This window comes from Delphinus delphis, chromosome 19 (genome assembly GCF_949987515.2).
Source record: "Delphinus delphis chromosome 19, mDelDel1.2, whole genome shotgun sequence".
Classification (NCBI taxonomy): Eukaryota; Metazoa; Chordata; class Mammalia; order Artiodactyla; family Delphinidae; genus Delphinus; species Delphinus delphis.
Window position 1 is genome coordinate 29048272 of NC_082701.1, and position 27260 is coordinate 29075531.

The 27260-nt window shown below is 37.1% G+C and overlaps 1 protein-coding gene across 2 annotated transcripts in view; it reads right to left on the reverse strand.

Moving 5' to 3' along the window:
• Positions 1-26737, reverse strand: part of MED13 (mediator complex subunit 13) — a 94629-nt gene extending 67892 nt beyond the window's left edge. Inside the window, exons 1-4 of one of the 2 annotated variants that reach the window (XM_059997597.1) lie at positions 26624-26737; positions 24566-24800; positions 16264-16432; positions 771-916 (exon numbers count right to left, since the gene is read on the reverse strand). In XM_059997597.1, coding sequence (XP_059853580.1) covers positions 771-916; positions 16264-16432; positions 24566-24800; positions 26624-26689 — 616 coding nt within the window. In that variant the 5' untranslated portion in view covers positions 26690-26737. Of the gene's footprint in view, positions 1-770; positions 917-4621; positions 12824-16263; positions 16433-24565; positions 24801-26623 lie in introns of those variants that run through there. The other variant, XM_059997598.1, reaches the window with a different exon arrangement.
• Between the last annotated feature and the right edge of the window lie 523 nt (positions 26738-27260).

Genomic DNA, 27260 nt, shown 5'->3' on the forward strand with positions numbered 1-27260 from the left:
AAAAAAGGAAGAAAAAGAAATCCATAATGATCAATTCCAGAAAATATCAATTTATTGTACTTCATTATTTTGAAGATAAAGTACAACACTGAGTTTATTATAAAAAACTTAAAATTTTGTCTACCCAAAAATCTCAGATGGACAGAATTCCTACATAAACTGGAATACTTGTATATCCTTCAACTTCTCTTGACTTTCCCCTAAGGAAAAGCAATTTGAGGAAAAATAATGTGTGTGTGTGTGTGCGTGTGTGTGTGTGTGTGTGTGTGTGTGTGTAAATAAATCTAAGTACTTATTATATGCTGCCATGTAAATTTTTAAAGAGCAAATACTAGGCTTAGAATTAAAACAAGAACATACTGCCAGTTCTTAAAAACAAATCATCAATCTTATAAAATATTTCCTCTAGAGTTCAACCACTTTCACAGTAAGAATTATATCAAAAGTTCTGTGTACCTATGTTAAAAATGACTTATGTGACCTGAAACACAAGATAACTCTGAAAATATAAACATGTACACCACCTAGAGGCTATTTAAAGAAACACTTTAAATTACGCTAACATTCATGTACAAGAAATTTTTTAAATATTTGTATTAAAAAACTTATTTCATTGACTTAATACTCACATGGGAAAGAAGTAAACTACATCAGAATCATCATTAGGCTAAAGATCGGGGAAATCTCATTAATCGCTACCAATTTCAGTAAGGATTTTTTCTTGAAACAACAATAAAAGATCAAATAACTAAGCCAATAAAATAATCTACCTTGAAATGGGCTATTAGACTGTTGAGCAAGGGTGATATGTTCTTCACTAAGAAGATATACAGGTTGATGTTGGTTAATTTCCACACTGGTACAAACATTGCTGTCTCCATGCAAGAAAAAGGTGAAAGAGCAGGACAAGTGTTCACTAATAAAGAAGAAAAAGTTGTATTTTAGTAATGATTTATAGCCAAAAAAAAGTCAAGTTGCTTTTCTTTTTTACGAAGTTATACCACAAAAATGTACATTCTCTTTAACCCAGAAATTCCATCTCATCATCTAAAGGGAAAAAAAAAACCCAAAAACCACAGACATGAGCAAAGATTTAGCTATAAGAAATGTTCTTCACAGTACTGCTTATAATAGAAAGAGCTGCAAAGAAAGGAACCAGTTAAACAAGTTAGGTACACCCACACCTACAATTATGATATAGCCACCAAAATAAATAAAGGTGGGGGAGTGGGTTTAATGGAAAAGGCAGGCTTATAGTCTCAATTTTTTTTAAAGAAAAAAAGGTTACTTTGGTGAAAAAAAATCTAGGTGTACAATAGAATTAAAGATGACCTAATTTTTTTGTTTGTTTTCCCCTCTATATAAAAACATTAACTACAGATATATTTTCTCATTTTAGTATTTCTGAAATTGGGCTGAATTCAATTAACCAAGCATTTAATGTACTGCGCCCCCCAACCCCAATGAATAGTTTTTTTAAAGCAACGATGGTCTTACAACTGAAGGCATCCTAGAATCAAAGTTATATGCAAGGGCTTCCCTGGTGGCGCAGTGGTTGAGAGTTCGCCTGCCGATGCAGGGGACATGGGTTTGTGCCCCGGTCCGGGAAGATCCCACATGCCGCAGAGTGGCTGGGCCCATGAGCCATGGCAGCTGAGCCTGCACGTCTGGAGCCTGTGCTCCACAACGGGAGAGGCCACAACAGTGAGAGGCCCATGTACCGCAAAAAAAAAAAATAATAATATAACTAATAAAACAAATCTTTCATGGTAAAGAGTCAGGAGACACTGTCTAAAGTTCATCAATCAAGGCCTAGAGGTATAAGCATCTCTGGAATTATGGCAGTAACCACCAGAAGAAGTAAACAAAAAATTAAAAAACAAAAATAAAAAACAAACAAAACCTGGTTACTTCCAGGGAACAGGACTAGAGTAACTAAGCAAGGATCTTTGCTTTTTCTAAATTTATGATACCATTCTGTACTACCTGAATCATTTTACTCTTAAATTTTAAAAATTTATGAATTCTATACATTAATTAGTGATTACTGTATTCTTCCCCATCCCAGTAGCTGTTGTTGCTTTAAAAAAAAACTTATTTTCAGAATAATTTTGAATTTATAGAACAGTTACAAAGATAGTATAGAAAGTTCCCATATACCCTTCACCCGGTTTCCCCTAACATCTTACATAATCATGCTACATTTGTCAAACAAGTAATTAACATTGGCACATTACTACTATTAACTAACGCCAGTCTTTTATTTCTTCACCAGATTTTTCCACTTATGCCCTTTTTATGTTCCAGAGTCCAATCCAAGATACCACACTGCATTTAGCCAATTTTTTTGTTCCTGCCTTATTGAGATATAATTGATGATTATAGGAAATAAAATTATTTACATTATTTAATAAATAAATTAAGCTTGTTTCTTCTGATTAAAAAACTAAGTCTATTTGAATAACTACGGTTGAGTTATTACAGAAACTACAGACATTTGCTTTGATATAAGAGTACAGTTGACCCTTGAACACAGGGGGGTTAGGGGTGCCAACCCTCCCCATGCAATGGAATATCCCCATATAACCTAGTCCATCCTCCATATGCAAGGTTCTGAATCCACAGATTTGACCAACCATGGATCATGCAGTACTATACAGTATTTACTACTGAAAAAAATCTGCATATAAGTGAACCCGTGCTGTTCAAGGGTCGACATATAAATCTAAAATAATCACCAAATCAAGATAAGAGACATGTTAACGAATATACTTAGAAAACCATCCATCCAAAGACAGACCATTGCTAATGCTCATTTAAAATAAACTCAATTTTATTACTGCTTTTCAGCAGTGGCAAGGAACCTATACTACAAAATAGACAAAAGAAAAAAAAAAAGTAACCAAACGCAAACCTAACTCTAAATGCTTAAAACAAAACATACATGTCACCCTCCCCACCCACACACATTCAAAACAACTCTGCATTAAACTTAGTATTATATTCAGATATACTAAACCACCAAGTGAAGGCAAGTGTTATTCCTTTATTCAAAAGTATAAAATGCTTTATTCAAAAAGTATTTTATAGCAAAGCACACAACACTATGCTAAGCACATTTAATTACAGTTATGGTAAGTGCTGTAACAAAAATCAGGTACAGGATACTAAGATACGGTCTTAACAAGACCTAGATAATGAAAATAAACTTTTAATTCCTAAGGGAAAAAGAATCACACTTGGGTAACATCATAAAAGTTATCTTATTTCTTATGGTGCCTTACATCAGCCTACCCCCCAATACCTATTACTTCGCCAATCTCATTTCTTACTAGTCTTCCTCTAATACTTACCCTTCTCCCTCAACTGACCTCTCTGCTGCTCCTTAAACACATCAGGCCTTTTTACCTACTGTTACTCCATCTGGAACACTCTAAATAGCTATATTCACCTTCATCAGATTTTTGTTTAAAGACTTTCTAGGTGAGGTGCTCACTGATCACCCTACTTTAAATTGTCCCTCAATTCCTCTTCTGGGATTTGTTTTGGCTTAAAAAAATAATCACAATCTAACATATTATACAGTTTGTTTATTTCTTATAGTCACCAAGATTGCAAGTGCTATTGGAGGAGGAATCTGTTTCCTTTGTTCAATGTTGTATCCCCAGCATCTAGAATAGGTCCTTGGCACACAGTACTAAATACTGTAAAGTCCACATCTGAACCACCTATTATTTCTACCCAAACATATTCCTTTTCTTATCAAGTCTATATCTGTATATAGTTGTACAAGCCAGAAATATAAATCATCCCAAATTTTTCACTTTCCTGAAACTCCCTACGTTCAGCTAATTTATCACCAATTGCTAGTGATTCTACTTCTTAAATAATTTATTATTTTTTGGTTTTTGCCTCCTTAAGGTCTGAGTAGCTGTTAAAATCTCTAATTTATCTTTCTTTACACCACTGCCAGATATCTAAAAATTAATTCTAATCATGTAACTGGGAGGCTCAAAATCAACAGCTCCCCAATGCCTTCAGGACTAAGTCAAAAAACCCCTAAAACCTTAGCACAGCCCTTTAGACCCTTCACAATCTGATCCTTGCCAAACTCTCTAGACAGATACTTAATCCACCAAGAACTACCCCTTTGTTTACCACAAATTTCTCTCCATTTCTTAATCATTCCTTAAGACTCCTTTAAGCATGATTTCTGTGCTCCCATAATATTCTATGCTTATAATAATATTTATCATAGAATTACTATTATTTACTAGTTTAACTCCCTGCCAGGTTGTAAATTCCTTGATAAAAGGAATCTTAACTTTAGTATCTGTGGAAGATAGAGTTATTGGTCCCAATTCTTCAACCCTCTCTCATTTTTTTAATCACTGTAGAAAAACAGAACATAACATGTACAACCTTAACCAATTTTAAGTGTACCAGTCAGTAGTGTTAAGTATATGCATACTGTTGTAAAACAGATCTTCAAAACTTTATCATCTTGCAAATCTGAAACTACACTCATTAAACAACAATTCCCCTTTCTACTCCCCCCGCACCAGCCCCTTAAAAGCACCATTCTACTTTCTGCTTCTATGAACTTGACTACTTTAGATACCTCGCATAAGTAGGATCATACAGTATGTCTTTTTGTGACTGGCTTATTTCACTTGGCATAATGTCCTCAAGGTTCATCCATGGTGTAGCACGTAACAGGATTTCTTTCCTTTTAAGGATGAATAATAATTCATTTTATGCATATAACACATTTTGCTTAGCCATCATCCATCAATGGATATTTGGGTTGGTTCTACCTCTTGGCTATTAGGAATAATGCTGCTATGAACATGGGTGTGCAAGTATCTCTTCAAAATCCTGCTTTAGATTCTTTTGGATACACATTCAGAAGTAGGATTGCTTCTTTTGGTTACACACTCAGAAGTAGTAGTAGGATCATATGGTAGTTTCGTTTTCAATTTTTGGAGGAACCTCCACATCATTTTCCATAGTGACTGCACCATTTTACAATCCCACTAACTGTGCACATGGGTTCCAATTTCTCTGCCCTCACTAACATTTGTTATTCTTTATTTTCGCCATAGTAGCCATCCTAACATATGTGAGGTGGTATCTCACTGTGGTTTGGATTTATATTTCTCTGATTAGTGATGCTGAACATCTTTCATATGCTTATTGGCCATTTGTATATGTCATGCTTTGAAGAAATGTCTACTTAAGTCTTTTGCCCATTTTTAGATTGGGTTATTTGATATTTTGTGGAGTTGTAGGAGTTCTTTATAATGCTGGATATTAACACCTTATCAGATACATGACTTGCAAATATTCTCTCCCATTCCATAAACTGCCTTTTCCCTGTTGATTATGTCCTTTGACGCACAAAGGTATTTAGGCTTGATATAGTCCCACTTGTCTATTTTTGCTTCTGCTGCCTATGTTTTTGGTGTCATAACCACAAAATCATTGCCAAATCCAGTGGCATGAAGCTTTTCCACTATGTTTTTTCCTAGCAGTTTTATAGCTATAGGTCTTACGTTTTTAATCCATTTTAAGTTATTTTTTGTATATAAGGGTCCAACTTCTTTCTTTTACATGTGGATACCCTGTTTTCCCAATACCATTTGTTGAAGAGAATATCCTTTCCCCATTGAGTGGTCCTGGCACCCTTGTCAAAGATTATTTGAATACGTACACAAGAATTTACTTCTGAACTTTCTATTCTCTTCCACTGGTTTACATGTCTGTCTTTATGACAGTACCACACTGTTTTGATTACTGTAGCTTCGTCATGTTTTGTTCATCCCTCCCTTTATCCAGACTTTGTAGTCCCTCTTATTAGAAGTGAAATATACTTCCCCAACCTTTGACTTAGGTTCACTTTGTGACTTGCTTTGGCCAAGCAGAAGCTTGAAATATGCTTATGCAATTTAGCTTGCCCTCTGGTGCTTCTTTAATTGCCATAAGAACATGCCTTGACTGGCTCACTGGTCTAAATAGGATGAGAATCATACAGAATACACTTCTACCCACACTATGGTTTATAGTGTGACTAGATTGGCTAACCCCTGGCTAACCTGTAGGTACATTAGTGAGAATACATAACTGTGGTTTTAAACCCCTATGTTTTGGGGTAGTTTGTTACACAGCAATAGCTGATACAGAAACTGGCACCAAAGGTGAGGGACTACCATGACAAAAACCTAAATATGTGGCATTAGTTTTGCAATCAGAGGACTGGTAGCAAGGAATATAAAACACTGAAAAACAGTGAGGAAAATGGTAACCCATGTTACGTAATGGATAAATACTTCAGAAAACTGTTGCCTGAAATAATCTGGAACGCAGAAAACATGCCTAAATGAACTTACAGAATTGGGGAAACACATCAAGTGAAAATGTAGTTTGACTGTTACCAGTTACACTTGACAAACTACTAAAAGAAAGAGAAGAACTCAGAAAACAACTTGCTGGTTTGCAACCATAATTTAAGGAAATATAAACAGCCCAAAAACTGTAGGGCTGGAAAAAAAAAAGTTTCTCAACAAAGCGATGGTGTGGCCTATGTTGTAACACAGCTCAAGAAAAACACTAAATCAAGAGTGTGACTCTCGTACCTTTTGTTAATACCAAACATTACTCTTGATACCAGTTGAAACATTAGAATTTTTAAAAATTACTCATAAGTCTCATACATTTATTTTCCCCAAAGAATGCACCTAAAGTAAACAAACATATATGCAACTAATCTCATTACTAAATGTGGGAATGCCTATGAAGCGATATTTGTGCTTTTCTTTCGAGTGTCTTCTGATAGAATTCTTCTGTAACTGTTAAGGTTGAGTTACAGAATGTATAAATACATAACAATTTCTAGATAGTATTTTTATCTTAGCAAACACTAGTGTTTAACTTTTGAGAGGGAAATGCCCATTATGTGTATTGACATAAAACAGGCAGAAATCAATTTTCAAAGCATCTCTCTCTAAACAGCAAAAAGGATATGAGAATTTAAAAGACAACACGCTAGGGCTTCCCTGGTGGCGCAGTGGTTGAGGGTCCGCGGGTTCGTGCCCTGGTCTGGGAGGATCCCACATGCCGCGGAGCGGCTGGGCCCATGAGCCATGGCCACTGGGCCTGCGCGTCCAGAGCCTGTGCTCTGCAGTGGGAGAGGTCACAGCAGTGGGAGGCCCGCATACCGCAAAACAAAAACAAAAACACAACACTCTAAAAAAGTTAAGAAAATTTCATATTAAACTGGTTAGAACGAATATATATTTTTTAACATTACAAGCTTTTTACATATTTTTCAGGTAACATTAAAAGACAAATTTCTTGGTAGGAGCAAAATTTAAGAGTATAAAGGGAAATTACTAAAAATACTTTATGTCAAGGAAAACATTTATTAAGGAAATGACTCAAGCAATAATAATCGAAACACAGAGAAATTGTAATTTGATTAGTTTTAGGGATCAAGTAAGTATGCTCTATATACAAATGATTATGACTGCTGTGTGCTTACTCAGTAACTCAACAGCAAATTCCCAAATCTAAATTGCAAATACTTCCAAGAACATCTGTAAGTTTATGCAACAACCTAAAACAGTCTCATGTTCTTTATCCTTAAAGACAAAGAGGCTAGGAGACCTGAACTTTATATCCTCATACTTAATTAGTGAACTAGAGTTCTTAAAAATACAGCTTTCGGGACTTCCCTGGGGGTCCAGTGGTTAAGACTTTGCCTTCCAGTGCAGGGGGTGTGGGTTCGATCCCTGGTCAGGGAGCTAAGATCCCACATGCCTCATGGCCAAAAAACCAAAACATAAAAAAAAATATATTATAACAAATTCGATAAAGACTTTAAAAATGGTCCACATCTGACTTCCCTGGTGGCGCAGTGGTTAAGAATTCGCCTGCCAATGGAGGGGACACGTGTTCGAGCCCTGGCCCAGGAAGATCCCACATGCTGCAGAGCAACTAAGCCCGTGTGCCACACAACTACTGAGCCTGCGCTCTAGAGCCCGCAAGCCACGACTGCTGAGCCCGCGTGCCACAACTACTGCAGCCCGCATGCCTAGAGACTGTGCTCCACAATAAAGAGAAGCCACCGCAACAAGAAGTCTGCACACCACGACAAAAAGTAGCCCCCGCTTGCCGCAACTAGAGAAAGCCCGCACACAGCAACGAAGACCCAAAGCAGACAAACAAATAAATAAATTTATTTTTTTTAAAAAAAAGGTCCACATCAAAAAAAAGTCTAAAAAAAAAAAATACAGCTTTCAACTGTTTCATTTCATACATAAAACACTAAAAGAGAATCATCTCTCTGCTCCCACTGTTTATCTGCACTGCCCTACTTAACAGCAAGCTCTCACTTTCAGTTACCTATTTTAAAAAAAACATCACCTCCTATACTGCTAGCATATGTTTCCAATACAGTCTGATCTAGTTATAAAATGGTTGAAAATAAGCCAAGTTTGTGCATGATATAGGAGGAAAAAACTAAACATTCTAAATATGGGATAAAATTTCTGAAATTCTTACAGAGGTATACCTTGCTTTATTGTACTTCACAGATAATTGAGTGCTTTACAAACTGAAGGTGTATGATAACCCTGCATCGAGCAAGTCTGTCAGCACCATTTTTTCAAGCGTATGTTCACTTCATATTTCTGTGTCACATTTTGGTAATTCTCACATTTCCAACTTTTTCATTATTATACTCGTTATGGTGATCTGTGATAAGTGATCTCTGATGTTACTATTGCAAAAAAATTACGACTTGCTGAAAGTTCAGATGATGTTTAGTATTTTCTAAATAAAGTATTTTTAATTAAGTTATATACACTGTTTTTTTAGACATAATGCTACTGCACACTTAATAGACTACAGTTAGTGTAAACGTAACTTTTAAATGCCCTGGAAACCAAATAAATTCTTGTGACTCGATTTATTATATGTGCTGTACTGTGGTAGTCTGGAAAAGAACCTGCAATATCTCCAAAGTATGTCTATATTAAAGGTAATCTAGTCAGAAAATATTATAGGCCAAAGCGAATGTTAGATAATACTGCCATACTAAATTCACAATGTCTTGTCTTTCAAGGAGAGAGATCATTTTATAACATCACCTAATTTTTGGTACTTAGCACTTAGAAAAGTGGAGTTAAAACAAATATGTGCAACTACAATGAGACTCCAAGGTACCGTTAGGCTACTATAAAGTATTGTATACAGTAAAACTGCTCTCCAGGAGCTTTTACTATAATAACCAAAACAAAAAGGCATGAGTGAGGCAGAATTTTACAGATGAAACCTCAACAGATAATCTTCTATTGTAGAAAAATGTTCCTTAAGTACTGAAATTAAACAAAAGATTCTTTATTCTAAGACAGAAAATGAAAATATGCTAATAAAGTTAGCTGTTCTAATAATATAACAGTTATTTATACTGCTTTAGGAGGTACTATATCTAATCTATTTTTAGTACTTCTGTTAGGTAGTTACAGAAAGATGACATCCCATTTTGCTAGTAGGGAATTCAAGGCACAATGAAGTTAAGTGACTTGTCTTAAAATCATAAACCTAGTTAAAGGGAATGTTGACTTAAAATTCTAGTCATCCTAACAACCAATTAAAAATGGATAAAAGACTTGAAGAGACATTTCTCCAAAGATACATAAATAGCCACCGAACATGTGAAAAGATGCTCAACATCATTAATCATTTAGAAAATGCAAATCAAAACGACAATGAGATAACCCCTTCACACCCCTAAGGATGGCTACTACTTTTTTAAAAAGAAAGGAAGTGTTGGTGAGGATGTGGAGAAATTGGAATCCTCCTGCACTGCTCGTAGGAATATAAAACGGTACAGCCAATGTGGAAAAGACTTCAGCGATTCCTCAAAAAATAAATAAAGATAGAACTACTGTATGATCTCGCAATTCCACTTCTATGTATATTCCCAAAAGAACTGAAAGCAGATATTTGTACACTATCTACAGCAGTGTTATTCACAATAGACAAAAAGTGGAAACAACCCAAATGTCAGATGCCAGGTGAATGGATAAACAAGATGTGGTATAAAAATACAACGGAAAATTATTCAGCCTTAAAAAGAAATGAAAATGCATGCTGCAACCTAGATGAGAACCTTGAGGACATTATGCTAAGTGAAATAAGCCAGACACAAAAAGACAAATACTATATGATTCCACTTGTGTAAGGTACTTAGAACAGTCAAATTCATAGAGACAGAAAGCAAAATGGTGGTTACCAGGGGCTGGGAGGGGGAGAAAACAGGGAGTTATCATTTAATGGGCAGATTCTCAGTTTAGGATGATGAAAAAGTTCTGGAGATAGATAATGTGATGGCTGCACGACAATGTGAATATACTTAATGCCACGGAACCATACACTTGAAAAATGGCTAAAATGGTAAATTTTGTTATGTATATTTTACCACAATGAAAAAAAAAAGAATCCTATTCTATCATTGGATTGATAAAATTTATGTAATTGGTCCTGTATTTCTATTTATGTTGTGTTATCTAATAGCAACACGTTATGGTGATACTTTAAAAATTATGCACAACTCTTTCACAATCATCCATTTTAACATTATTTGAAATAATTAACATCCCCCCCAAAAAAAATCCTAGTCATCCTAATTCCTAGATCTTTATTCCATCAATTCAATAGTTTTCAAACCTGTCTTTCATTAGAATCACACAGAGATCTTTTAAAAATTCCAAAGCCCAGACCACACTCCCAGGTTAATACACAGGTTATTTTTTTAATCTCTCAAGGTGATTCCACATCCGGACAAGTTTGGGGACCACTGCATTAATCTGTATTTCTGTAGCCCTCAGAGTAATTTTTTTTTAAAGTTCTTTTTTTTTTTAATATATATATATTTATTTATTTTTGGCTGCATTGGGTCTTCGTTGCTGCACGCGGGGCTTTCTCTAGTTGCAGTGAGTGGGGGCTACTCTTTGTTGTAGTGCACTGGCTTCTCACTGTGGTGGCTTCTCTTGCTGTGGAGCACAGGCTCTAGTCACACGGGCTTCACTCGTTGCAGCATGAAGGCTCAGTAGTTATGGCTCGCGGGCTCTAGAGCACAGGCTCAGTAGTTGTGACGCACGGGCTTAGTGGCTCTGCGGTATGTGGGATTTTCCCGGACCAGGGATGAAACCCGTGTCCCCTGAATTGGCAGGCAGATTCTCAACCACTGCACCATGAGGGAAGCCCCCTCAGTCACTTTTTAAATTTCTTGAATTTATAAGTGTAATTTCAATATCAGGTATCCTTACCATATCTCAATGAACAAAAGATCTATATTAAAATCCAGAATAAAACACCTTATCTGTGATTTTGTACATACTTCTGCTCACTCAGTGAACACAATACTTACATCATACAGTAAAGAATACTTAGAAAGCAATGACATATTATTCTGGTTTACAACTTCAAGTGTTCAGGAAATACCGTATCTCCCTAATATTTTAAATTTTTAAGTCTTCTGTTTTACTATTTCCAATAACTTTAAAAAGATGTAGGTACAGGAGATATAGTGGTCCACAGGGTCCACAATCTGTCTCATATTTTTCATGCCCTATAATCCAGCTCCAATACCTGCAAGAAATATGACCTTGGACAAGTTCCTTAACCTCCCTATGCTTCAGATTTATCAACTGTAAAACTGGAGTAATAGGTCTGATTTGAGAATTGATTTAATACATATTAAGCCCTGATTTCAAACACTGCTTGGCCAGTTATGCTCATTCCCTTCTCCCCTTCAGAAAAAAAATTTCTCTATTATGGTTCATATCTAAAACCAACAGTTGAAAAAGACAGATTTGTATGAATCGCTAAGAATCATAGTAAGAAATGATAGTAAGAAAAGCTTAATGGGGAGGAAAAAAAGTCTTTCTTAGCACTTCATTTTTTTTCTCATTAATGTTTCTGGAAAGCATGAGAATGTGGAAAACTGACCATGCAAATCCTAATGACTCAAGCATCACAGAGAAATTTCATGGGTCATAAGTACTATTATATATCATCACTTAAGACTTCAGAAATAGGATGCATAATAATCCTGATGACAGACATTAATAATAGACTAGCACAGACAGGCTAAAAGGAGGAAAAACAAGACAGTAACTATGCCCAACTTGGCAAACGGTGGATACCTTGACATAAGATGGAAGTTTCCCCTACCTTTGAGATGCTAGAGTACAATCACAATTTAGCATACAATTCCAAGAGGGTTCATAAGCCAGACAGAAGAGATCTTTTACCAATAAGCACTACCAAGCCCGATTGGGCTTCAAGCCCTAGAACTGCGCTGTTAATGCAAACCAATATACAAATGACTATTCAGCACTTGTAAATGTGACCAGACAACGCCGAGGTGTACTCTAAGTACAGAATGCATATTAGATTTCAAAGACTTAGTTAAAAAAGAAAAGAAAAAAAAGAAAATACCTCGCTCATATCATCTTTATATGTAATTACATGCTGAAATAGATATACTAGATTAAATATATTTAAATTACTTTCACTTTTTTAAAAACTTTCTTTAATGTGCCTACTACCAGATTTCAAAACACATATGCGGGCTTCCCTAGTGGCGCAGTGGTTGAGAGTCCGCCTGCCGATGCAGGGGACATGGGTTCATTACCTGGTCTGGGAAGATCCCATATGCCGCAGAGCGGCTAGGCCCGTGAGCCATGGCTTCTGAGCCTGCGTGTCTGGAGCCTGTGCTCCGCAACGGGAGAGGCCACAGCAGTGAGAGGCCCGCGTACCGCAAAAAAAAAAAAAAAAAAAACCACATATGCGACTCACATTATATTTCGACTCACATTATACTTCTATTAGACAGTGCTACCTTAGAAGACAAGAAGAAAGGAACTGAGTCCTTAGAAAACATAACAGTGACAGCTCTTAGCTTCCCTAGAAGTTCAGGTTTTCAGAGGTATTGAGGAACCCAACCAAAGGACATCCTAAAGCTATATAAAATGGCTACTAATATGCCACCTTAAATCTTGTGGTGCTTATATTTAATGAAAATGGAGATAAAGAGACTGTGTAAAAGCCACAGGTGTGGCAGAAGATAAACATAGCTTTATGGTAAAATTTAAAGTATAGTCTTTCATTTACTGCCAAAAATAAAACAAAAAAACCTTGACTGACTTCTTTAGTGATGCTCCTAAGGTATTATTTTAATTATAAGTGTAAAGGCTCTGGTGGAAGCAATACCATCCAAAAGAACTTTCTGCAATGATAGAAATATTCTCTACCTACACTACCTAATACAATAGCCAGCAGTCATAAGAGCATTTGAAATGTGGTCTGCACAACTGAGGAACTGAATTTTTATTTTTTCAATTAATTGAAATTTAAATAGCTACAACTGGCTGGTGGTTACTATAATAACAACAGAGTTCTAAATAAAAATGGCCAGGTTCCTGACCAATCACCATACTAAAGCCTGCAACTTCAGAGCTATTCACATACACAGGACTTCCAGTCAGCATTTTAGTGCCCAAAAGTCTTAAGAGTAGAAAAGGAGGTAATTCAGACATTCAGGAGCTCAAAAATATTACTTCTTATGTACTTCAGGAAACTACAGGTAGATGGGCACTACCAAAACAGTAAGACAAAAAAAGAAAACATGAGATCCAGAAAATAAGGGATCCAACACAGACAAAAAGGCGACGAGAATTCCCAAGATGACTGCTGTGAAACAGGCCTTATAGAACAAGAAGTCCAAACTGGACTTTATACTTCTGGTACATAGCCTAGGGGCAAATTACCAATAAGTACATAGATCAGGGTTCAGCAAACTTTATCTGTAAAGAGCCAGAGAAATATTTTAGGCTAAATATTTTAGGCTTTGTGGAGTCATCTGTCTCTTGTCACAACTATTCAATTCTGCTGTAGTGTGAAAGCAGACATAAAATAATCCAAATGAAGGAACAGGGCTGTGTTACAATAAAAATTTTATTTACAGAACCAGGTGGCAGGCTATATTTGCCCTGTGGGGTGGTAGTTTACCAGCCCCTGGCATAGATAATTAAGTGAAAAAAGAGATAATCAGTAACACTGGGGAAAACAAAATTATAGAGAGGAAATGGAATGTAATCTTAATATACCAAATGGCTCACTGAAAATAATATTTATAAAATTATAGTAATAGAAACAATAGGTATTGTTTTTACCAAATCTCAAAACTATATTGGGAAAAAAGAGAAGGGAAGAGGGAACAGAGTATATAGGTATGCCGATGTCTAAGCATCTGGGGTAGTTAGATAGCTAAACCATTAATAGAAAGTCAATAGATTAAATCCTGAATAACTGAAATAACAGAAAACTCAGGAATCAGCACAGTATTTGCTTATAAGTTTTTAAATACATAAATTAAAAGACAGTTAAAAGAATTAAAAGGGACTGCCTCTGAGGAGCACATCTAGTAGCTGGGCTCAGGATTATAGCATTTCATTTTAAATCTTGGTAATCGGCTTGACTTCTTAAAACTATATAAATATATACAGTGAACAATGCTAATTGCCTACCTGATACTTATTCCCCTTCCTCTAATTAACTGCCTACCTAGTATCTATTCTCCATTTCTTACTAATCACAGCCTTATTTTACTCAGAGTGGCAATGTTCCCATATAAAAAAATATTTCTCTCAGTAGTACAGCCAATTAAACGTCAGCTAAAGTTTCCAGAAAAGAATCTACTTTCTGATCCAAGGGTCATCACTTCTCACTTCCTCTCTCCCTTCCTCTTCCTGCCTGGAATCCACTGTGAGTGAGGTTTGGAGATGCAACACTTACTGGGGCCATGACGATAAAACCCAAAGGCTAAAGATGAAAGAGCAGAAAACTCGAAGGAACCTTAGTTTTTGATGACGTTATTGAACAGATTATCTACCTGCAGACTCCTTGCTATTGAGAAAATTCAATTCCTACATAAGCCAGGTAGTTAGGTTTTCTGTCATTTGCAACTGAATGCACTCCTAACTTGTACGATTAATTATTCTGTTGACAATAAAGGTTTATTTTAATTTTCAGAGAGAAAAAACTGAAAAGAGTCTTGATTTCTCCAGGCTTACCTGGTCATCCATTTCACTGAAACTAATAAGAGAAGTCTGAAAAAATTTCGGGTGCGCATGAAAATAGATGTGCACGTGATGTAAAAAACTGACATCTCAACAATGATTACAGTCACAACCAATACTTCATATCCTCACATCATTTAGGGAACACTAATAAATTTCCTTCATTTTCTCTTTTTCCCACATCCCATCTTACTCACCACTGTTTCATCTCTCTTCAAGTCTCACTAATTCAACAACTGCTTGGGACTAAATCTTCTAACAGGTCGTGCCTTATATTATTTAAATCAGAGAACTGTAGTAACCTAAAGCTTTTAAGACTACAGGTCTTAAAGTCTTCTGTGCATCTGTAATTATCCTACAAATTAAGTGTCCTAAATTTGCCTAATTCAAAGTTGAAGAAAATTGAAAAACACCCCAAAAGTAAACATGTCTTATATAGAAAATTACAGATTTAAATTACTTTAATTAGAGCAAAAACAGAGGATTGAGAATGAGAAGGATTACCTCAACCCAAAACATGACTACAGATCACCATCTAAAAACAAATATTAATACTGCTTAATTTTAACGGAGTACCATGACTGTATTTCCACTAGTACTAAAGAAGTATACTTCAGGGCTTCCCTGGTGGAGCCGTGGTTGAGAGTCCGCCTGCCGATGCAGGGGACACGGGTTTGTGCCCCGGTCTGGGAAGATCCCACATGCCACGGAGCGGCTGGGCCCGTGAGCCATGGCCGCTGAGCCTGTGCGTCCGGAGCCTGTGCTCCGCAACGGGAGAGGCCACAACAGTGAGAGGCCCGCGTACCGCCAAAAAAAAAAAAAAAAAGTATACTTCAATGCATAAGTCTCTGCTTTTCATCCCACATTTTTTCTACCATCCCAGAACAAAACTTAGGCCACTGCATTGACACACAGCCTAACCTCACTGCAAGAAAATTATTCAAATGTGTAAAAGAAAGAATGAAGGGGTCCAAGAAAACTAAATACTTATAGTACTTTGCCAAACTTAACCTCCTGTCTGCAAGATATTAATTTATCACACATTTTCTATAAAGTCATTAAAATTAACAAGCCTAAAGAAATATCAAGTAAGAGTTTAAATAAGATAGCTTACCTTTTATTTATAGGTTTTTCATCTTTTTCATAAGGCTTTACAAACCACTTGCCAATACGTACAAAGTTCCGGTTCATTAAACACCGTTCCAACAGATTATGAACTGCTTTGAAAAGCAAAGTACGGCATTCATAGGAAAGTCCATTCTCCCACACTCCATCTTCCTCTTCTATAAAAGAAATGAAAGAAACAAAAGGTAACACTGTGGCACTATATCTACTTAGAGCTAAGTAAAAAGTGTGATAGTTTAACCCCTAAATTCATAAACCCTACTTCACCTCAGAATAGTGAGCTACAATCACTTTGGTATCTCTCTAGACATTAAAATATCAGGTTTCAAAGCTACTCCATAGAGAATAAAAGGCCAAAGTGCCATGTATTCTATTAAATTACCAGAAAATTATTTTTCCACCATATAAAAAGGCAACGATATACTGCAAACAGACTGATTTGGTTTCTGTATAAATGTAAAGGACATTTGTATAACCAAGGGAAATAATACACATTCTACACCTAAGATGCCAATTTCTAAGCTGGCTCACTTGTTAGTTACTTTACAAAATGGACCTTGCCAAAAAAACTAGACAGTTAATAATTAAACTCAAAATATTTTATGTCCATCAGCATTCTAATCCATGACTCAACTATAAAAATAAGTGATGGATAAAAAGGAGGCTTTTGGCAAAGAGCCCAACAAGCAGTGCATTATCAGCCACCTTAGGTCTCATTACAACCTAATGATTCCCATGTTCACTATTCAGTATAGGATTCTCTACTTGGGGGGAGAAACTTAAAAATTCAAAGACAAATTTTAAATGGCACATCTGATACAAAGTTATAGCAATCTTCACTAACTATACAGCCTCAATTTTTCCAGCAAATCTATTAACCACCCAAGTGAAGTTACCAAAACAAAAAAAACAACAACAAAAAAAATGCAGTCAGGGTTTCCCTGGTGGTGCAGTGGTTGAGAGTCCGCCTGCCGATGCAGGGGACGTGGGTTCGTGCCCCGGTGCAGGAAGATCCCACATGCCGCGGAGTGGCTAGGCCCGTGAGCCGTGGCCGCTGAGCCTGCGCTCAGCAACGGGAGAGGCCACAACAGTGAGAGGCCCGCGTACCGCGCGCGTAAAAAGAAATGCAGTCATTTTGATATAAGTATGGATGTAGTTCAGAAAAAAAAGCTTTTTACTCTCTATCCATCTCATACCTATAACAAAGTATCCAAGGAATCCTACTATAAATGATAGCTACTACCGTCAGCATTTTAACTTTTGTAATATTTTAAACTGCTATTTCAAATATAATTTAGTATCCTTCTATAACTTCTATAACTTTATAAACATTTTATAAATATGGGTCTTCTTTCAATTTAAGTAAAAATAATCTTTCTTTATTAAACACTAAAAATGTAACATTCCAATAGAAAAATAATAAACTAAGATGCTTTTGAATAAAAGCAGAGACACATATTAAGAGTGACACATGGTTTATATTCATAACTTACAAAACAAATGGGCAGAATAAACATTAACTCAAAAGCATGACAGTGGACTTTAACTGCACTAGAAATTTGTGCCACTACAAAGGTTAATGTTGATTTTATGTTGCTCTTTAAAGTGTTTCCTAAATTATAGTTGAAGTCTTTCAAATAAACTAATTGTATTTTTTCAAAAAAGGTAAGCTCTTAAAAAATGAGGTAAGCTTTAGAAAATGACAATACTTGAGAGTTGAAATAATTTTTAAATCATTAATAATAAACAGAGAAAGGTCTTCACATTCTACTATATTACAGACATCCTTATCTACTTCCATTTAAAGCCAAAATTTTACAAGTTTCACTTTATTAAAGAAAACAGGCTAGAAGAAAAGGGAAGTGGCACATAGTGATTTCACTTTATTTAGAAGGTCACAAGCATATTTGTGAGTTGCTGAGAGAAAAAAAAGTGAATCTTTTGCAATCTGCTTTCAGCCTAATCAGGTTCTATTATTTCAAAATTAAATACCTACAACATTAAGAGATTTATCTAAAGTTATGTGATTTATGATTACTAAAAGTACACATATTCTTAATTCCAAGAGAATTATGCCGAATTCTTCACTTCTTCATAACCTATTTAGTGTACTTTTACTTTTATTGCCTTTTACCTCAAAAATCCTTACCTTCTAGGAAGCACAATGGAGTAATATTTGTCATACGTAAGTAGCCCCTACCAAAATCTTTTTTCTGACTACTTCTAAGTTTTAAACCAACAAAGAACCAAGACACACAGTTTACCATTACATTTCAAAGTTGTACAGTCACTATAAACTTCAAATATCAGAAAATTATTCACTGAAAACTTGAGACTGAATTTGCCTTCTTCCCCAAAAGAGTAAATTAAAAATCTTTAGAATAGTAAGTAATACGATTGTATTACATAAATACAATTTATATAAATTTTCACATAAAATTCTGAATATTTTATGGTTTTATTTTTAAAAATCTATTTCAGTTAAACCTGTACTTAAATAGTTTAAGAATATATAGTTTAGAAAATTAACCGGTATTAATATTCAAGCATTTCTCCCTCATTGCTCTAAATTTTTTTGTCTAGAGAAACTCAGGTAAACTTACTACTCATTTTACATTATACCCTCAAATGCCCACAATGCTCATTAACACTAAATGGGAGTTACGCATAAAACAAACAGACCACTTGTTAGGATTTTCTAAGGCCAACAAATATCTTGAGTATATCTTCACCTATATGGTTGGTAACTAAGCAACCATCACAAAAGTAACATAATTTCATTTTTCACTGCTGAGGAAATAATAAGAATAATTCCTAATAACATTCAGTGAAAAGCTTGAAGGGTTTTTTTTGGGGGGGGGTGTCACTTAGCAACAAGAAGTCTACTGAGCCAAGCTTCTATTTTGATATTATAACCATAATAAAAGTACTTCTACATGTTGTATTCAGAGATATAAAAAGTGAAATGGTGGGATTAAGCCTCCGCGCTCCAATGCAGGGGGCCCGGGTTCGATCTCTGGTCAGGGAACTAGAACTAGATCCCACATGCCGCAACTAAAGGAGCCCACATGCTGCAACTAAACAATTCTCTCAGAGCTTCCCTGATGGTGCAAGTGGTTAAGAATCTGCCTGCCAACGCAGGGGACACGGGTTTGATCCCTGGTCCAGGAAGATCCCACATATCGGGAAGCAACTAAGCAACTAATGAGCCTACGCTCTAGAGCCTGCGAGCCGCAACTACTGAAGCCCACAAGCCTAGGGCCTGTGCTCCGCAACAAGAGAAGCCACCGCAGTGAGAAGCCCTTGTACTGCAACGAAGAGTAGCCCCCGCTCGCTGCAACTAGAGAAAGCTCGAGGGCAGCAGCGAAGACCCAACGCAGCCAAAAATAAAATAAATAAAATTTAAAAATGAATAAAAGATCCCCTCATGCCACAACTAAAGATCCCGCATGCCACAACTAAAGATCCCGCATACCACAACTAAGACCCAGCACAGCCAAATAAATAAATCAATAAATATTAAAAAAAAGAGTGAAATGGTACAACTAAGCCACCCAAGACATAGTGATATGCACCTCTTACATTAATTAAAATAAGTCCTTGAATCTCAACACCAGTATTATAACAGAAAAGGGAGGGAGAAGGAACACATAGCAAATCTTTACCTAGCTCTTTTGAACTCAATCAACCATAGCCTACTGGAAAAAGTCTGCTTAATATATTTAAATAAATGTTTTCCTCTTCTTGTATCTGTATCCCCAGAGAAAACAGTTTCAATTCTGTGTTTTTAGTACTGTTCCATTACCCTTAGCATTTGAACTCTTAATTGTCATTACTTGAAAAAATTTTACAAAGTATTTGAAGAAAACAATGCATAAGTTCAAATGCTAAATTTGATTTCCATAAAAAAAATTTTTCTGAGGATACATATTATAGTGATGCAAAAGTATGTGATAGGTCATCAGAATAATTTTCCATGAGTGGGGGGAAAAAAAAAAAAAGTTGATATACCTAGCACTTGTACTCAGTTTTCTCAAAACTGACATCTTTAAATATCTCCACGGCGGTAAGCCAGTAAAAAAGGAATCTTTTCCTAAGTAAGTCTGCCAAACTATTAAAATGCAACATGCACTAATGAATAATAAATGGGCCAAAAATGATCACTGTAGAAAATACTGTGTATATAAAGAGAAATGTTTCAATGTGTAGCTCAGTGTCTGTCTTGAACAACAATTGCCCATTCATAAGCTATTCATTCAACAAATATTACTGACAGCCTTAAACTGGCAGCATTACTGATCAGCAAAACCTGAAAAATTTTGGTTTAAAAGAAGCCTAATATGCTTACCTTTCATTTGAAGATTTAAAAGACACACTTTCCTGCTCAAAACTGATAGTACACAAAAAAGCATGGCAAACAAAGTTGTCCCTAGAGATTAGCAAACATAAAAAGTTGGGTCACAAGTAAATTATGGAATAGAAGACAGAAATGAATTAACTCTCTTCGGCTACCTGGGGAACAAAACAATTTTTTAGTTTGGCTGACACTAAACTCCTATATTTGGCTGCTATTTACCTATTTGTCAACCTTGTTAAAGCTGCCACTTAAGGTTAAATTCCACTGTAATTAATACCCTTCAGGGCTTCCCTGGTGGCGCAGTGGTTAAGAATCCACCTGCCAATGCAGGGGACATGGGTTCGAGCCCTGGTCCGGGAAGATCCCACATGCCGCAGAGCAACAAAGCCCGTGAGCCACAACTACTGAGCCTGTGCTCTAGAGCAACAAGAGAAGCCACCGCAATGAGAAGCCTACGCACAGCAACGAAGAGTAGCCCCCTCTCTCCGCAACTAGAGAAAGCCCGTGCACAGCAACAAAGACCCAATGCATCCAAAAATAAATTAAAAAAAAAAAATCCTTCAGTAAAAGCATCCAAAATTAAATTCTAAGACTAAACAACGGCCTGTTTAGTTTGACACTATTTACAATGAAATTCTGTTATAATGAAAAGTATTTGGACATGTTGCTGAAATCCCATATATATACCACAGGAGCCAGGAAAAATAAATATTTTTAGCCCGGACTGATTCTGTTTTTTCAGTTCTCAAGGTATCAGTTTTCTCAAAGAGTCTTATCACATTCTAGCTACTATGATTTTCTTTTTAAGATGCAAACCTCAGAGAGGGAGCAGTTGTTTTTATTTTTGTTTCAAGGGAAAAACTAAAAGCCAATGATGACAGCAATAAAATTCAAAAAAGGGTAAGGCACAGAATAAAAATACCCACAAAACTCTTCTCCTTTGAGAACACACTAATAATAATGAAACAACTTTGCTCTGAAGCAAACTAACAGTACACTTAAAAGAACCAATATAAAGACTTTTGACCAGAGGAATTAAACTAAAATTTTCCCACCACCACATTTACATCTCTATCACACAACCAATGAATGAGGACTGCTACAAAGTTTAAATTTAAAAAAATTAAAATTTAAGGCTTCCCTGGTGGCACAGCGGTTAAGAATCCACCTGCCAGTGCTGAGGACACAGGTTCGAGCCCTGGTCTGGGAGGGTCCCACATGCCGCGGAGCAACTAAGCCTGTTGCTCCGTGAGCCACAACTACTGAGCCTGCGCCCTGGAACACGTGCTCCGCAACAAGAGAAGCCACCACAATAAAGAGTAGCCCCTGCTCACCGCAACTAGAGAAAGCCTGCCTGCAGCAACAAAGACCCAACACAGCCAAAAATAAATTAAAATAAAATAAATTTATTTAAAAAAAAATTAAAATTTAAAAGGTTGTAATCAAAGAGGAGTTCTGTTCTCCAATTCTTTTTCTATCAAAACATATGGATACTGATCCAACTATCCATTCTCTTAGACGGAACAGAGTAAAAAGTAAAAGAAAAAAAGTGTTTGGCTTTGGGATTCAAAGGACATTATGAACAAATTATCTTTCTGGAATGTTAACAGTTAGGCCAGTACTAGTTAGCACAAATCCTGACCCAAAAATCATCAAGTCTTTGCAAATTACTAAATACGACTACTGCTACAAAACAGGTAACTGAGAGTTAAAGTATGTATCAAATCAGATCTGGTTTGCTGTAACAGACTTTCACCAATTAGCAATAAAACCAGTTTACATTCTATTTCTACATATCAGCAAATCTTGAAAGGAAGGTGACCCAAACATGTGCTACATGTAAGAGGCAGGCAGAAATTTAAAAGGCACTATGGAACCTGACCGAACTCTTCAGAACTATCAAGATCATCAAAAATAAAGCAAGTCTGAGAAACTGTCACAGTCTAGAACAGTTGAAGGAAACATGACAACTAAACGTAATATGGTATCTTTGATAAGATCATAGGATAGAAAAAGGACATTAGGTAACAATAAAAGAAAACCAAAGAAACTATCAATTTTAAGTAATACCAATGTATCAATACTGGTTCATTAGCTGTGAAAAATGTACACTTTGATGGAAGATGTTAACAATAAAAGAAATTAGGTGAGGGTTGTTATTCAGGAACTCTCTATACTATCTCTAACTTTTATGTAAATCTAAAACTATTTTAAAACAAAAAGTTACTTTTAAAAAATACACTATGGATGACACAAAGGAGATTAAGGGGGTTAAGCAAAGGCAACTCTGTACTTTTATTACTGAGTTAATAAGAAAAACTGAGAATTCTAATCTGCAAAAAGGAATGCCTCCCTCCTTCCCTCACCAACAAGAGAGGCACCATTATCACCATAATCACAAATATTTCAGTCACAAGATCTGGTAGGTGCTGAAGCAAACAGAAGGACACTGCCTGTGAAGAGCAGGCTGAAACTAAATTAACCAGCTTTCTGTTACCACCTGGGTCATTCCGGTTCCCTTTTCCTCACTACTACACCTCCACTTGGAACTCAGGATTGCCTCCTGCAGCTGATGCCACCCCTACTGTCCAGCTGCTCTCTTCTCAGGGGAGCTTAAAAGAAGGGGATAGAGTGCCACAGATGGGAAGAAATGAAAAAGGGGTTAGCTAGAGAGACAGAGGCAGACTAATTACCCCAAAAGGGAGGCAGACGGTGTCCCTGGAGCAAACAAAAGGGCGCGACAAATATACTCTATCAGCAAAGACCTTATTATTCTCTAAGATATGTCTGATTTAGGTAAAAACATTCTAAAGTAAATGACAAGTTAAAAAAAAAAGCTAAAACATTATAAAAATACCATTGGCTACACCACCTGTTTAAAACAGTATAGGACAGACTTGGAACAGTAAATATGATTACATACAACTACTAATATATTTTTCTTTACTATTTCAATTGCTTTCACTCTGATAAACTCTTAGTATTCAATGGCATTCAGCAAAATCTGACAAGTAAAGCCTAATCTTCCAAAATTACTTTCATTATGTTCAAATCAATATTTTAAGGTGTTGGTATTACCATTTTTAAGAAAATATGCTAAAAAACAGTTAAACTAGAGAAGAAATTTTTTTTATATAACTGAAGTTTCAGGAGAAAACATATTTAAACACATAACATAAAACATCGAAAAAAAATACCCACATAATATTTTAATATACATCAAAACAACTTACATTTAATTTTACTTTCATTTTACTGATTTGCTCATAAGATTATTTCTCTAACTTTTCAGATTATGATTCCATGTCCCACTGTAAAAGCTAACAAGTTGGCACTGTTTCATATCAAAGACAGTCTTTGATGGAACAGTATCTAAAATAAAAGTATCACTTTCCAAGAATAGGAAAATTAACATATGCATTCATATGTTAATAATGTAACAGCCACAAATAAAAATAATAAAGTAACTATATGCTTGGGGAAAAAAACACATGAAAGTTACAATACAACATTTCTAGATCCTTCTACAACTGTTTACACATTCATACAGAAGACAGCAGTGGCAGAACTGACTCAAAGATGAGTTACACTTGGCTTCCAAAGTATTTTATGACTTTGTTAGGAAATGCTCCCCAATTCCATTTTTCTTAAGTTAATTAACGTAACATGCCTTCCTTGGGCCCTGTCTGCCAGAAATTCATGAGAAAGCTGGGTGGTAAAAGAATAAAGTTATTCAAGGCTTAAAAAACCTGCCATAATATGCATAATTTTAAGTAAAATAAAATAACCCCAGTGAACTAAAACATGAAGCTGAATTTTTATCTGGTTTCATACTCAACAATGTTCCACCAAAAAAATTAATTTTTAATACAAATGTTTTTAAGAAAAGTATACAACATTGCTATATCGTCAGTTAGAAATAAGTTGCTTTCACCTGACAGGTCATGGTGAATAAGGTCAGCAAAATTGGGGTCTTCGCCCCACCAAAATATCCACAATTCTCTTCTTCCAGGTCTTTGATCTCGCCGCCAAACACCAAGTACGTCTGCCTTAAGGCAGCGACTAAAACTGCTCAAAATGGGGTCTTCCTCTGTCACCGGAAACAGAATGGGGGCAGAAGTTGGGCCTTGCCATACATATCTTTTCCATTTAATTCCCGTCAAGTCAGCCTGAAGAAAAGAAAGCATGATTTTTTTTATTACTGCGTATTCACTCAAAATCAAAAGTACTCACTATTAAAGTCCCTTATTTCATTAAGACATTACAATTTTTCAACATATGCTTACGATATTAAAGCAGACTGACCAAAAAAAAAAAAAAAAAGCTTATTCTGATAATTCAGCAACCAAAACTTAAAGGAAAAAAACAGTTAAAAAATTAATGCTGACATGTCACTGAATAGCAAGTCAATAAATGTGTCCCAAGGAGAAATAAAAGAAACTTAACAATGTTAAATATAAACATGTACTTTAATGCTGCACACTGAGTAAACATTTACTCTCTGTCCTAAGTTCTGCTCTAACTGGTTACATTTGTTTCTTGGTGTCAAACTTATACCAAAATTAACTTTTAAAGATTCATCATTCCATGTTTATAGAAGTCATGGCTCTAATGAAATGTGAACTACATTTGAAAAAAATCTTGTTAAATCTTTACACATCCCTTTTAGGAAAAGTCAAATAGCTGCTTACAAAGAACCATCAGATTTGTGCTAGTCTTATCTTCAAAGAACCTGATCCTAAAAGTACCAAAAATAGACTGAGGTGAAGAAGACAGAAACGTAAAACCCGTTTGTCTTATTACATCTGAAGAGATGCTGATTAATGGATATTGTACAAGAAAACATTTTATAAGGGGGAAAGGCGTTAAAGAGCTCTACTTAGCATTGTGAAAGTAATTCATCAGAGCAAATTCAATAACTCTTTAATATAACTTAAAGGTGCAAAGCCTAAGGTGCCAAAAATGAAACTGCTGATACACGACTGGCAGTTTACACTTGCCAACTAGCTGTGCTCCGCCCACTCAATTCACTTACCTATCACACACTCTCTTAATATTTCTCATAGGACAGGGAAATCGAAAAAAGAAAGTTACCGAAACTTTAAATCATTTATGAAGCTAAGCTACTATCTAATTGAAGACTGAATTTTGCAACAGTTGGTACTTTGAAAGTCTTTATTGGATGTTCCCAGACCTGGGCCAACCTACACAATTGTCTTCCCTACATCCAGCTTCCCCTGACTTTTCAATAAAAGGAGGAGCAGCCTCCTCAAAACATTCTAAATACGCAGGCAGAACAGACAAATATCAAAACATTCAGTACAGAACCACAGAACCTCCTCCATCAGCCCGCTCCACTCTCACACAAACATAACGTTCTAATAAAAGCAAGACAGCCAGAAATTGTCAAAATGGCAAACTCTTTGCAGAGTTTAAAAGAGAAAACATATGAAATGGCATTTACTGTTTTTTACACAGAGTCTGAAGTCACCCAAGGAAGAAACTAGCCCCCTACAGTTTGACTCATATGAAAAAAACGCAAAACGAAAAGAGTGCTTAAGTTCCGGGGTCCTGTTTACTGGGAGAAACCAAATGAGCAGAGTGAGGCAGTGGGAGAACGGGCGACAGTGGAAAGTGGGAGGAGGGGGTACATGGTCAACAGGAGAAAAGCAACAGTTAAGCAAGAAACACAGAGGGAAATGCTAGCGTCCTGCCAGATAAGGAGCCCAAGTTGAAGACAAGACTACGGTGAGGAAAAAGGAGTCGGAAACAAGAAAAAAGGCCGACACTCCTAAAACAGAGCCCAGGACGGCGGGGGTGTAACGTGTCTCCGGGCTGGTGCCGAGCTTGCCGCGGCGCCGGCTCCGGCTGGGCCTCGCCCGGGGACTCGGGCATCTGGATCCGACCCGGACCCCCTCCCCCACGGCCCAAGGGCGCACCTCGCGGCCCCTCCCCCACCGCCCACTCGCCGCGGCCCCCGCCCGTCACTCACCAGGCAGAAGAGGTTACAGTGACAATCTTCCAGGCTGGCCCCGTTCGGCACGAAGGAGGAACTCATCGTCCCTCACAGCAGCCGCCGCCGGCGCCACAACCCACCATCCGCCATTACCGCCGCCTCCGACCAGAGAGAGAAACACAGACACCGGGGAGGGCGGGGGGGTGGTGGTTGGGGGGGGCGGTGGAAGAGGAGGCCGCCGGGCCGCCAGCCCTCTCCACCCACCCCCCCGCCGCCGCGAGCAGCCCCCGCCGCCCGGCCGGCACCCAGCCGCCCGGGGCCGAGGGCCGGAGGCGGGAGGGCCGCGCCGCGCTCGCCCCGCCGGCCGGACTGAGGCCGCCGCGGAGCCCGCGGACGCGCGTCCCTCTCTGGGGGACAGAGGGGATGTGTGCCCCTGCCACAAGAAAAAATAATAAATTACACAATAAATAATTAAAATCGAGTCCGAGAGGGCAGAGCCCAAGCCCTGGAGGGTTCTCCCGGGCAAAGAGGCGCCCGCAGAGGGGCGGGAAGGGCGAGAACGGGGAGAGAAGCCGAGGCCCCCGGCCCGGCAGCGGCGATGTCCTTAAGCCCAGAGTCTCCTCTGTGGCGGAGGTGGTGGCGGCGTCTGCGGGCTCAGACCATTCTCTGGCTG